Source organism: Myotis daubentonii, chromosome X (assembly GCF_963259705.1).
Source record: "Myotis daubentonii chromosome X, mMyoDau2.1, whole genome shotgun sequence".
Classification (NCBI taxonomy): domain Eukaryota; kingdom Metazoa; phylum Chordata; class Mammalia; order Chiroptera; family Vespertilionidae; genus Myotis; species Myotis daubentonii.
In genome coordinates this window covers 4,321,979-4,335,756 of record NC_081861.1, presented here as the reverse complement: position 1 = coordinate 4,335,756, position 13,778 = coordinate 4,321,979, and the positions used below count along the sequence as shown (strand labels likewise).

General features: G+C 43.9%; 1 protein-coding gene and 1 pseudogene across 1 annotated transcript; one reads left to right on the top strand and one right to left on the bottom strand.

Annotated features, from left to right (window-relative positions):
- Positions 1–8,380: 8,380 nt before the first annotated feature.
- LOC132224134 (S-adenosylmethionine decarboxylase proenzyme 1-like) lies at positions 8,381–9,590 on the bottom strand. Its single transcript, XM_059679239.1, is given in 2 exon segments — positions 8,381–8,807; positions 8,810–9,590. Coding segments are annotated over 2 exon segments (1,002 nt in total). The 5' UTR covers positions 9,531–9,590; the 3' UTR covers positions 8,381–8,526.
- A 2,375-nt stretch (positions 9,591–11,965) lies between these two features.
- On the top strand, positions 11,966–12,376 carry LOC132224721 (RWD domain-containing protein 4-like; annotated as a pseudogene).
- The last annotated feature ends 1,402 nt before the right edge of the window (positions 12,377–13,778 follow it).

Genomic DNA, 13,778 nt, shown 5'->3' with positions numbered 1-13,778 from the left:
ATAAACTCACAAAAATTCTTTACAGGTTTCAATGGTTTTTACATTAACATTACAATCAAAAGAGAAGGCGCAAGTGGGTACATGAAATCCGTTGGTGATAAATCAGGGAAATGGGAGAAAGCAAACAGGGAGTTAAGGGCGGGGGAGGGTGTGGAATCCTCTGGGATTGAATAAAAAGTAAAATGATAGACTATACATCTTTTACGTAGTTGGGTACAGTTAACAGTCAACAATTAACACTGTAACAATGAGAGGATGTCTGGTCTCTGCTCTGGTGTAGTTGTCTTCAGGAGGGGTCCGGAAAAAGGTAAGTTGCCTTGACATTCCAAAGGCATGTTATCATAGATGCAAAAGACAACAGACAGGCTAAGTTAAGGTAAAGATTGACTTTTGTCACGGAAGAATCTAGCCTGGGACTTGACTACCTGCCATAAACTGCTTGTACTTAAAAAGTTTTCATGTTCGACCATCCTTTGTGGTTCCTTTAGGTCTCCGAGTTTGCAAGGCCTCCCCTGAGCTTGTCAGGTTGGCATTAGCCCCGTTTTGTCCACACTAGAAAGAAAAAAAAAAGACCAGTCTCGAGCATGCCTAGGTAGGAAAGACAGAAGTGCCCTTTGTCCCAGAGTTTTGCGAGTGCTTTCAGACGCCAAGCAGGGGACAGAAAGATGGAAGCCATTCCGAAAGGACTTCCATCAGCTACACACAAAGGGGATGAGGAGGGCGAAGCGGGGCTAGTTCTGGGATGGAAGCAGCGGAGTCCGCAAAGCTCCGGTGTAAATAAGGAGCGGAGGCTCCTGGAGTTCCCTGACCCTGGCTCTTGTTTTTTAGATAATCTCTGAAATAGCCACAGAGTTTAAGCCGTCTTTTGTTGCTTTTGCACTGCAGTTGTTCACTGATTAACCCCTTTTAGTCTCTCCCTCCACCCACTGCCATGCTGCAATTTTGTTTAGGACATCAGAATTCCCTCCTTGTCACGTGTATACCTCCTGTGTCCAAGGAAGAGACTCAAGAAAGCAGGAACTCTCCAAAATGGTTGAGACCATTACCTTAAATATTCATCTTCAGCTGAAAACAAGATGCTGGGGTGGGGGTGCCAGTTATGGGAGGCTATGGGGAACAGCACAGTAAACAAGGGTAAGACCGTTATGCAGGTTTTAGTGGTTGACTTCTCCATTGATAGGGATTTCTAAAGATTCAGTCACCCCCCACCTGCTAGGGAGACACCCTTACAAATGGAGATTTCCCTTACAAATGTAAATATCTCCTTACAATGGATAACTTCTACTTGGTTTTCTGAGCTTCTCCCACATATGCTTTTTCTTAAAAACTACCACCCGAAAATAATACTTATGCCAAACAGACATATTTTGGGGTGGAAAATTCTGTTCCCCTATAGTAGTTTAAAAATAGAGGTTTCCAGTCCAAACAAGATAGCACAGAGGCCCGCGGGCCGGGTCCGGCCCGTTTGAAATGAATAAAACTATTGAAAAAAAGACCGTACCCTTTTATGTAATGATGTTTACTTTGAATTTATATGAGTTCACACAAACACTCCATCCATGCTTTTGTTCCGGCCCTCCGGTCCAGTTTAAGAACCCACTGTGGCCCTCGAGTCAAAAAGTTTGCCCACCCCTGGCATACACCCATTTCTCCCTATACCAGCCTGCTAAGCACAACTGTCAACCCTGGAAATAAAACACGAGACAAAAGGAAACTGTGAAAGGTGGTAAGAAGAAGGTGAGCTCGTTTAGGATGCCAGGATTGTAGGAACAACACAACTGCACACCCAATAGAAGATGAGGATTCAGGCCCTAGCCAGTTTGGCTCAGTGGATAGAGCGTCAGCCTGTGGAAGGGTCCCAGGTTCGATTCCGGCCAAGAGCACATACCTGGGTTGCGGGCTTGATCCCCAGTAGGGATGTGCAGGAGGCAGCTGATCAATGATTCTCATCATCGATGTTTCTATCTCTCTCTCCCTTTTCCTTCCTCTTTGAAATCAATAAAGAATTATATTTTTTTTAAAAAAGAAGAAGATGAGGATTGAGGCCAGGCCCAGCATTTCCTGATGCCCCACCTAGCAACACAAAACAGTTCAAGCAGGCTCCGTCCTTCCCTGGATCAAATAGAAGTCCCTCTGACAACATAAGGCAAGGCTCATTCCACAACAGGATGGATTGGGGGTTCCCTTACAATAAGGGGCCATGAGAAGAACTCTCTTTCTCCACTGGGCCTGAGACTCCTCTCCCCAGTCAGCACCCCGGGGGCAGGCAGGGGGACCTGGCAGGAGGGATGCAGCCGCAGCAAGAGCCCAGGCCTGGAAACCTTCTTTTACCCAAATAAATAAATACTTTCTCTCTCACCTTCTACTGGTAAATTCTTCCAGCAGGGTCAATAACCAAATGAACAGAGACAAATGAACAGGAGAAAATAAAAGTTTTAATACATGCACATGGGAAATGCACATAAATGTTAAAATTCCAGACAGTGAGGCAACATTGGTGTATATGACATTTTTATTTTTTTTAATACTTTATACGACATTTTTAGACAGAGGAGAAAAGGAGGAGATGGGGTCTTGGATCTCAGAAGTGAAAGTGTGTGAGTTACAGGTAGTTGACGAAGAACATACAGGGCACTAAAATGCTTTCTAGGCAACGCAGAAACTATGGGACACAGGGGGTAGCTAGCTAACAGACTTGGACTCTTCCCAACTAATGCTACTGAGGAGGAAACTGGTCTTGCAAGGCGTGTCAGGCCATAAAAACTGTGAACAATGCACTGCCCCGGGGAGCGGGGGAGAAGGTCGTTATCGCTGGCCCCAGGATAGATCATCAGATATGACCTGGGAACCCCCAACACTTGGGGGCCTTCCTGTAAGCCCAGGAAAGGAGGCGGAACCATATCTGCAAAACAAAGACCCCAGAAGGCTATAAAAAGTGAGGCCCTCTGGGTGTTTTTTCACTCTGATTTGGAAATGATTCCCAGAGTCCCTAGTGTTAAACAGGCCCCTCCCTTTCTCTAGGAAGCATGCTTGGTATTTCTTTGGTCTTCTGCAACACTACTGTGGAGATTCTTAAGGTGATTAAGCCAATGCTCCTTCCTAAAGCAGGTTTGTTTGTCTGAATCTCTTGAGCAGGAAAGGGGGGAGGGTCAAAAGTTCCAGTCTTGTTTCTTAATGAACAGCTTAAAGTCAATACCCCAAAGCAGCAACTTCAGGGTGGCAAAACTTTGGTCCCTTCATCCCAAAGACCTAAGGTTCCCTTCTCCCACCTGGAGGTGTGAGGCTGGTGGGTAAAACTGGCAGGAAGGATCAAAAATGATGGCCAGATTGGCACTGAGCCAGGCAAGCCTAACCAGCAAGAGGGACCCAGGCACAAGCATCCTGACCCAGCATGCCTGCTTTGATCTGACAGGTCTAAGATTCCCCTTCCCTGCGCAGGGACACCTGGGTAACCAGAAGGCACTAGGCAGGGGCGTCCCTCACATCCCTCTACCATGGAGAAGCACCGAAGGCCTGCCTTATAGAAAGGCAACACCAGCAAAGACAATGGGAACCTCAGAGGCACCATTTAGACCAAGCATCTGGAAATAAAACTTTGTACAAAGGCTCTGAAAATTAAATTGCTACTGGGACCACAGCACAAAAACCAGGCCAGAACCTGCGTGCTAAACCCCAACAGGGTGACTGACTACTGAAAGAAAAGATTTGAATAGGACCCAGAGTCTTCTAAAATCATAGACAAATGCCTAGGATACAATAGAAAATTATCCATTATTCCAAGAACCTAGAAAAATTCACAACTTGAATGAGAAAAGCCAATTAACTGACGCCAACACTAAGGTGACTAAGATGTTCAAATTATCTGACGGATTTTAAAGCAGCCTTCATAAAAATGTTCCAACGATTAACTGCAAATTCTACAAATCATCTTGGAACAAATGAAAATGAGGAAAATCTCAGCAATAAAATAGAAATTTTTTTTTAACCAGATGGAAATTATAGAACTGAAAATACAATAAAAGAAATTTTAAAAAAAAACCATTGTATGTACAGTAGAGATGACAGCTGATAGAATGAGTAAATTAAAGAGAGATCACCCTGGCCGGGTAGCTCAGTTGGTTGGAGCATTGCCCTGATATGCCAAGGTTTTAGGTTCGATCCCTGGTGAAGGCATACACAAGAATCAATCAACAAATGCACAAATAAGTAGAACAACAAATCAATGTTTCTTTCTCTCCCTTCTTTCTCTCTAAAATCAATAAATTAAAAAAAAGATCAGTAGCAATTACCCAATCTGAACAGAGAGAAAATTGACTGAAAATATTGAACAGAGATTTATAGACCTAAGAGACCATAACAAAAACTCAGCATTCATATCATAGAAGTCCAGAAGGATAAGAGAGAGACAGTGAGTTCAATTAGGTGAATTGACAAAGAGAAAATTCTGATGTCCTAAAAAATTACAGCAGGCCAGAGAATGGAAAGAAGAGACAAAAAAGGGTTAATAGTTAACAACTGCAGTGCAAAACCAACCAAAGACTGTTTAAACGTGGTGGCTATTTCAGAGATTATCTAAAAAGAGAGAAGAGCCAGGGTCAGGGAACCCCAGGAGCCTCCACTTCTTATTTTACACAGGAGCTTTGTGGACTCTGCTGCTTCCATCCCAGAATTAGCCCTGCTTTACCTTCCTCATCCCCTTTGTGTGTAGCTGATGTAAGTCCTTTCAGAATGGCTTACATCTTTCTCTCCCCTGCTTGGTGTCTGAAAGCAGTTGCAAAACTCAGGGACAAAGGACATGTCTATTGTACCTAGTCATGCTGCTTCCTGGTGGTTTCAACTCCATGCCCCGAGACTGGTTCCTTTTTTCTTTCTTTCTTTCTTCTTTCTTTCTTTCTTCTTTCTTTCTTTCTTTCTTTCTTTCTTTCTTTCTTTCTTTCTTTCTTTCTTTCTTTCTTTCTTTCTTTCGTTCTTAGCAATGGCCTAATCAACTTTTACCTTTAAAAAGACTTTAAGCTATGAAAGTTAGATTTTTTTGTTGTTTGATAGAATGAATAATTAATGAAATATCCCACATTTGGCAAAAGACACAAACCTACAGATTCAAAAAGCTGAGGGAATCTAAACAGGATATACCCAAAGACAAGATATATCATAATTCATGACAAGATATATCATAATTAAACCTTTGAAAATGAAAGACAATGAAAAGAATTTGAAAGCAGCCAGAGGGAAGCCAAGCATTACTTTTAGGGGAACATGACAGCAGATTGGGTGGGGATGTCATTAAAGGCTGCAAATTTGCAACTAGTAGATAAAGAAGTTCTGGAACTGTAGTGCACAGCATGGTGAATATAGATAATGATAATGTATCAGACACTTGAATGTGGTTTTAGAGGAAGAAGAAACTTTTCTACCCTCAAGGTTTTTTTAACTGGTTTTATAATCAAACTAGAGGCCCGGTGCACAATATTTGTGCATGGGTGCAGTCCTTATGCCTGGCCCGTGATCGAAGTGTGAGCATCTGGCATGGAAGGGCAGGTCTCCTTAATAGAGATTTCCTAGACAGAAACATACCCCCACGACACCTCCCATTATTTCCATGAACGGTTTTTTAAATTTTTTTTTTTTTCGTGGAAGAAAACTTTAATTGCCATTGCAAAAAAACATCTGAATGAAGTAGAAATTGTTTTCAATAATATTAGTAGAGAATATGTCCTAGAAATTGGAGGTAACTGGATGTAACATCCTGGCAGCAATTTAATAGAACAGTCCCGGATGGTTAGGCTGAGGCCAACACCTAATGAGGACGATAGTCTTGTCTGTGGGGAATTTTGGAGGATACCTGGAGAAATATTACACTGTGCATAAACCAAATTGAATTGTTGTCATAAGTGTTGTAAAGCTTCATATCGTAAAAGTTTTTTTTCTACATGCACTTCAATTTCACAGCAAGAGTGGCATAGGATGCCTAAACACAGAAGAGAGCATTCATGCAAGATATCTAGCTCCTTGATATAATAATGCATACAATTCAAAATGATTACACTATTGGAGAAACCAAGATGGTGGCATAGGTAAACACCAGAAATTGCTGCCTCGCACAACCACTTCAAAAATACAACTAAAAGACAAAACGGACATCATCCAGAACCACAGGAAGGCTGGCTGAGTGGAAATTCTACAACTAGAAGGAAAGAGAAAAGCACACTGAAATTCAGAGGAGGTGCAGAAGTAAAGTGCAGAGGTACAGAGGTGCACGTGGAAAGGGCTGGCAACTGAGGATGCGGCTGTCTTTTTCAATTGGGAGGGAGACATAAGCTCCCAATGGCCCTGACTTCAGTTCCAGGTGAGTCTCTGCGGACCCAGACTCATACGGGGAGAAACTGGACTGTCTCGCAGCAGGCGGAACTCAAGGATGGCTTTCTCTCAGAGGTGCTTGCAGCGATTACCGGGACACTGACACCCGGGGCTTCTTAAGGCAGGACTGAGGATCAGCAATAGCTGTTTGCTGCGTCCTGTGAATTCCCTAAGACCCCGCCCCACCCAAGCTGTGTGCAGAGGCTTTTGCATATGAATGCCCTAGCCCTTTGAGATCTAAAAGTACCTAACAAACTGCAGCTGGGTCAGAGAGACCCAGAACATCCAAAAGAAGGCTCAAGGCCCCACAGCAGCTTGCATTGCTGCACAACTGGGCCTCATCTGGGCACCTCCAAACCCCAAACAAGGAAGAGGAATCTGCGGATCTCTCCATAGCTCCTGCTGGGTAGCCTCAGGCAAAGGCTAAATCAGCACCTTAGAGATCCAAGAACCCATGAACCCAGTGGTCGGATTGGGACCATCCAGACTACAACTCCTCAGATCCATAAGGGACACACTCAGGGGGCAGACTCAGTGAGCACCAAAGCCCCCCTGAAGCAAGTCTTGCCCCATAAGGGTGTTTTCAGCACAGAAGTCCTCCCACTGTAGATACAGCTGATTCTCACAGCCAATTGGCCTGGAGGTCAATTCCTCCCAGTGATACCAACAACAATAAAGGCTTAACTACAACAAGACTGTGCACACAGCCCACAAAGGGATGCACCAAGAGTGTCCACCTCAGGTAATTGGGGAGGCTGAGCCACTGGGCGCTATAGGACACCTAGCACACAAAGCCACTCTATCAACACAGGGAAGCAGCCAAAATGCGGAGACAAAGAAACAGATCACAAATCACAGAAATGGAGGAAAGCAAACGACTGGATATAGAGTTCAAAACCACGGTTATAAGGTTTTTCAAGAATTTTCTAGAGACCGCTGATAAGTTTAGTGAGACCCTCGAGGATATGAAAAAGGACCAACTAGAAATTAAGCATACACTGACTGAAATAAAAAATATTATACAGAGATCCAACAGCAGACTAAAGGATCCCAAGAATCAAGTCAAAGATTTGAAATACGAAGAAGCAAAAAATACCCAACCGGAAAAGCAAAAAGAAAAAGAATCCAAAAATACAAAGATAGTGTAAGGAGCCTCTGGGACAACTTCAAGCATACCAACATCCGAATTATGGGGGTGCCAGAAGAAGAGAGAGCGCAAGATATTGAAAACCTATTTGAAGAAATAATGACAGAAAACTTCCCCTACCTGCTGAAAGAAATAGAATTCCAAGTCCAGGAAGTGCAGAGAACCCCAAACAAAAGGAATCCAAAGAGGACCACACCAAGACACATCATAATTAAAATGCCAAGAGCAAAAGACAAAGAGAGAATCTTAAAAGCAGCAAGAGAAAGAAAGTCAGTTACCTACAAGGGAGTACCCATACGACTGTCAGCTGATTTCTCAACAGAAACTTTGCAGGCCAGAAGGGAGTGGCAAGAAATATTCAAAGTGATGAATTCCAAGAACCTACAACCAAGATGACTTTATCCAGCAAAGCTATCATTCAGAATTGAAGGTCAGATAAAGAGCTTCACAGATAAGGAAAAGCTAAAGGAGTTCATCACCACCAAACCAGGATTATATGAAATGCTGAAAGGTATCCTTTAAGAAGAGGAAGAAGAAGAAAAAGGTAAAGATACAAATTATGAACAACAAATATGCATCTATCAACAAGTGAATCTAAGAATCAAGTGAACAAATAATCTGATGAACAGAATGAACTGGTGATTATAATAGAATCAGGGACATAGAAAGGGAGTGGACTGACTATTCTTGGGGGGGGGGAAGGGGTGTGGGAGATGCGGGAAGAGACTGGACAAAAATCGTGCATCTATGGATGAGGACAGTGGGTGGGGAGTGAGGGCGGAGGGTGGGGCGGGAACTGGGAGGAGGGGAGTTATGGGGGGGAAAAAAGAGGAACAAATGTAATAATCTGAACAATAAAGATTTATTAAAAAAATGATTACACTATCGTTACATCTAGGGCTTTCTGCAACTACAAGGTGGTGGGTATGGAAAGCATGGCCCCTGGTATCAATATCTAAAAAGCAGCCACCACCTTCTTTTATGTGTGTTTCCTTTTTGCGTTTTCTCTTCATTTTTCTTAATCAACTCTGCTGCTGTTGCTGCTTCTTAGCAAAACTGGTAAAAACAAAGTTGTAATCATTGAACATAGCACTCTGGCAATCAAGACGTTTAAAACCTTCAATCTTCTGGGGCGAAGAAAGCACTATGCGACATTTAGAACTCTGGTTTACAAACAAGGTGGTCACACATTTTCCTGGCTCGAAGACTTCCACAACTTTTCTGATCAGGTCATCATAGGAGGTCTGGCTTAAGTTTGTTTCGAAGCTAACATAAGAAAATTCTGGTTCTGGAGTGATGTGATGGTCCAATACGTTCCATCCGATTTCATGCCATTCATCGAATACCCACAAGGATTGAACATTGTGGCATCAATGACAGAACCTGGTATCAGGTCACAAATTCCACTCTCATGGGTGACATCCTTTGCAGTAACACCATCTTTCATGTAGAACTGGTCCATAACTGCTGGGTCAAGCTCACTCATCAGAATTTCCAGGGTTTGATCTGGCTGACTGATTACCCTACTCTCTGGGAAATCCAAAGTATACAAGTACCAACAGTCAGAATTCATATGTCCCATACAATATGCTGCTCCATTTGGGAAAATTGCATTAAGAAACTCTATTTCTTCCTGGAAATTCCGGTGTGGGTACCTTTGGTGAGAAGGCTTCATGAAATTCTTATGAGAATGAAAGAAGCTTTGAACTGAGTCAAACCCACTGTAATCCTTAGCAAGTTTCAACAGGGGAACCAGTGCTTTCAGCAAGAGGGTGGTGCCACATGTCTTCAAAATGGAACGTCTTTTGGAGACAAACGTGCTACTCTCACTGAGTACATAAGCTTCCTGCTTGTCAGTTTTTGTCACACTTATGATTGAACATTGCACATCCTTCAAAAGTATGTCCCACTCGGATCTTGGGATGGTGCTAAGATCCCCAGATCCTTGACTCGCGTCGGCTTGCTGCTTGGAGAACCAAACCTCCAATAGCTTCTTGGTCCCTTCGAAAAACTGTGCAGCTTCCATCACCGTGAGACTAGCGAACAACCAACAACCACAGAAAATCAACTAAATTAAATCCCGCCCCCCCCCCACTTGTTGAGGTCCAGCCCCAGCAGGTCCAGGGGTTCCCAAAAGTGTGGACGGAGTCAGTGAAGAAGGAATGACACGGAGATAGCGTTCAGTTGATCAGCAGCCTAGCCAGGTTCTCTAGCCAGGTTCTAGCCAGGTTCTCTCCTCTATTTTCCTGTTACATCTGTATTTATACCATTTGATTTTAATCCTATCCATTTTATTCCAAAGGTTAGAGCATTTGTTATTTCCATTCCAAGGTCACTACTCTACTGTTCTGTTAAGCTACAAGGAAGTAACTGAAGGAGATTATCCTAAGTAAAGATTATGTAGTTTAAGCGTGATTGTTCGTAGTTAAGGTGATTAACTACCCACCTTGCACTTAGTTAAGGGGTTTTACTGATTTATTCCCTTCCCTAGTCCTGTTAATCCCTAACTCCAGGGAAAAATCCCACCTGGGGAAACTGAAAGGCGCAGTGGCCGGTGGCGGGCCGGGGGGGTGGGGCCGGGCGGCAACCGACCACAGGGGAGGTCGTGGGAGTGGAAGGCCCCACTGCCTGGCTCTTTCCTCCCTTCCCCCATGATCGGCTCCCTGCTTGCCCGAGCTGGGGTCGGGGGTCCATGTGGCCCTCGGGGCCCGGTCGGGGGAGCCGGGGCCTGCGCTGGCGGCCTCGGGCATTGGCTCCCCGGCCCACAGCGGGAGCCCGGCGCGGGCTGCCGCCTGCCCACTGCCCCCCAGACCGGGCCCACATGAGCCGAGTGGACCCCCGGCCCCAGTGCAGCAGCGGCGGCAGCGGAGTGGGGCGTGTGCCCTAGCTCGGGGAGGCCGCCGTGCTGCAGTGCACTGGCCCCATGGGCCGAGCCTGCTCCGAGCGGATGCTGCTCTTCCAGAGCTGGGCCGCTCCGCCGGCTGCACCCTGTTTGCTGGGCCTGTGCCGCCCAGATGCTCCGGAGTCCTGGTCCGCCCGCAGGCCAGCTGCAGGTGCTGTGCGGGAGGGCCATCCTGTCTTGCGGCGTGTTCGAGCGGCAGCAGCGGGAGCCGGGCGAGGACTGCGCCCTCCATCTTGCCTTGGGTCCTCCATCTTGGGACAGAACCATGTGCGCCCTCCATCTTGCCTTGGGTTTTCCATCTTGAGACAGAGCCATGTGCTTCTTCATCGGAAAAAGCCGCTGCTAGCCACACCCAGGATTTCTCTGGACTAACCAATAATAATCAAGGGAAGTGCACGCCATCACTATGACCACATCCTGTACCGACTTGTGCCTGGCCAATCGGCGGGGCACACAGTCCCCTCTCCTGCCCTCACTCCACCCCCCTTTAAAACCCTTCTGCCCCATCAGGCCTCTCTCTCTCTCTCTCTCTCTCTCTCTCTCTCTGCCACTGGAGCTCACCGTTGCATCGGTGAGTGTGGCAGGGGAGCCAAACCTAGGTTTGAAATAAATGACTCTTTGCTTTTGCATCGGACTCACTGGCTCCCTGTGGGTTCTTGGGAATCTTGAAATCTGGGCACAACAGAAACAACCTTTCTCAGAGAGGTGACCCTGGTTAAAACACATAGCGCTAAGAAGGGGAGCAAACATATTAAGAACAATATGCCGTATACTCCAGGTCCCTTGAAACATATGCTGTGCAGATGTTTCTTCCCTGCAGCGACTGTGTCAAACAGCAAGGATGGACCACTTCCAGCAGCTGCTGTGGATTATTACAGCTGCTTCAGGTTCCTTTTTTTTTTTCTACAATTTTATATTAACTTTTTTTAAAAAAAGAATTAATAAAATTTTCCCAGCTTTTTTGTGTGTGAGCAAAAAGTTGAACGTGAGTCTGTTGGAAATAGAGGCAGATACAGTTCAGTCTCTTGTAGTCTGCTGTTCCCCCGTTAGAGAGCGAGCTGAGCGAGCACAAGCTAATGTCGCCGGACATACTGTGGACTAAATTTTTTTTAAATTGACTTTTAGAGAGAGAGGAAGAGAGAGGGAAAGAGAGAATCATCAATGTGATAGCAAAATATCCATCGACTGCCTCCTGCACACCCCCTACCTGGGTTTGAGCCTGCAACCTGAGCATGTGCCCTGATCAGGAATAAAAAGGGCAACCTTTTGGTGCATGGGACGACATCCAACCAACTGAGCCACACCGGCCGGAGCATGAACAATTTTTTCAATATATTTTGCTGATTTTTTACAGAGAGGAAGGGAGAGGGATAGAGAATTAGAAACATCGATGAGAGAGAAACATCGATCAGCTACCTCCTGCACACTCCCCACTGGGGATGTGCCTGCAACCCAGGTACATGCCCTTGACCAGAATTGAACCTGGAACCCTTAAATCTGCAGGCCGACGCTCTATCCCCTGAGCCAAACCGGTTTAGGGCATGAACAATTTTTTAAAAAACAACAACACTATATCCTCACCTGTAACACAGGACGTATTAGCCCAGTTACAGGAAGCAGTGCAAGTTAACCTCGGCACCGCTATTGACCTACATGTTGTTCAAATACGCCAAGGACAATAAAGAGCAGTTCAAGGAGCATCACCATCCCATTAATCGTACAATATCCATAAGCCATCTCATCTCAGTTAAAACTCCTCATAGGCCCCTTCAAGTAAGAAAAAAAGACAAAAAAGAGAACAACTGTCAAAAGCCCAGAAACTGGCAGATAAAACATCACAAAGGAGAACTTCCTGGAGGGTGGGACTGGGTTCATGAGGTGAAGCATTTAAGCAAAACTGGCTCTGACGATGTTGAATAGCACTTGGCATTTGAAGCAAGCGAAGAGCATCCTTTAAAAAGTAAACTGGGTTCAAAATATTTTATTTCTCTTTTCCGGTATTGCGGTGGCTTTTTATAAAACACCTCTTTGTATGCTTCTTACATAAAAATGTTTAAAGCTGGAAGTTCAATAAGAGACTTGGTTGTATTAATTCTTTTCACAAACTTGCCTTAATCAAAGGTGAAAATGGTACTGTTTAGTGTACTTTGGAAGCCTTTTGAGCTTTGTCAATGGACAAATACAGAGGATAATAAATAATCAATGTTAATTTATATGATCTTATTCTACCGGATGTGATCATTTTTAAAAGGAAGTATGGAAGACCTTTTCAAAAACTCTTGTCACAGAGGAATGGAATACCGAGTGAACAATTATTTCGCATCATGACCCGTATTAATAGGCTTCTCGTTTTAACAGTGTTCATCTCTTTCTCTTAATTACTGAAGCATAAATTGCTTCAGAGAAATTGAAATACTGGCATCTGAGCTTTACCCATGATATTCTTTGTAGTTCCTTTTTATTGTTCCAGGGTGAAGTGCTTCTCTTTAATAAGTGAATATTTGTTTATACTTTTCTCTTGGTTTGGGTCACGATGTTTGATCATGAAAGCTTTACATGGTGTGTGGAATAGGAGAATATAAAAACGAATCTGCCAAACGCATTAGGAAGCATCTGAATAGAAGTGCTGGTTCCTATTTGAAACATTTATCTTCACTGCAGATACCAAGATGGGAGTAAAAGATGCCTCAATAATTCATTTTTGTACTGTTGGAGACAATGACTTTAATAAATTTCTATTTATCTGCTATTGTGCATGTCTAGTTGTTTGGTAACTGAAGTCTTCTAAATGATTTAACATAAAATTACATATCAAGTTTTGTTTCTTCTCAAATATTCAAATGTATTTCTCAACTCGAGCATCTTTGTAATAATAGAAGTATTTCAAATACTGAACTGTAGTACATGTTTGATTATTTTAAAAAATCATTAATAGAGGAAACTATTAGTGCAGTTTTACCAGGGAGTGATTGATGTCTTTGTGCGATTTACAATGATTCCGTTTCTGCTCCTCGGCTCTAAAAATACTGAGAGCTGCTGCGGTCTCTGGATGGGGTCATTGTTGGTTCCTCAGTTATATGTGTACGGCTTGGGTCTGAGTTTTTGTCTGCTTTAATCCTCACCTGAGGAGTGAGGATGTTTTTTCCATTGATATTTAGAGAGAATGGAAGGGAGAGGGGAAGGGGAGAAAGGGAGAGAGAGAGAAACATCAATGTGTTTCACTCTATCATATTATTTCAAGAAATAAAAATGTGACTCAGCTTTTGAAAACGAGATTAAGTTTCTTCATAATTATACTTACTTTACAGTTCAGATGATTTCACTGAAGCATGTCTATTATCATTACAGTTCTCAAAATTATTTTTTTTAAAT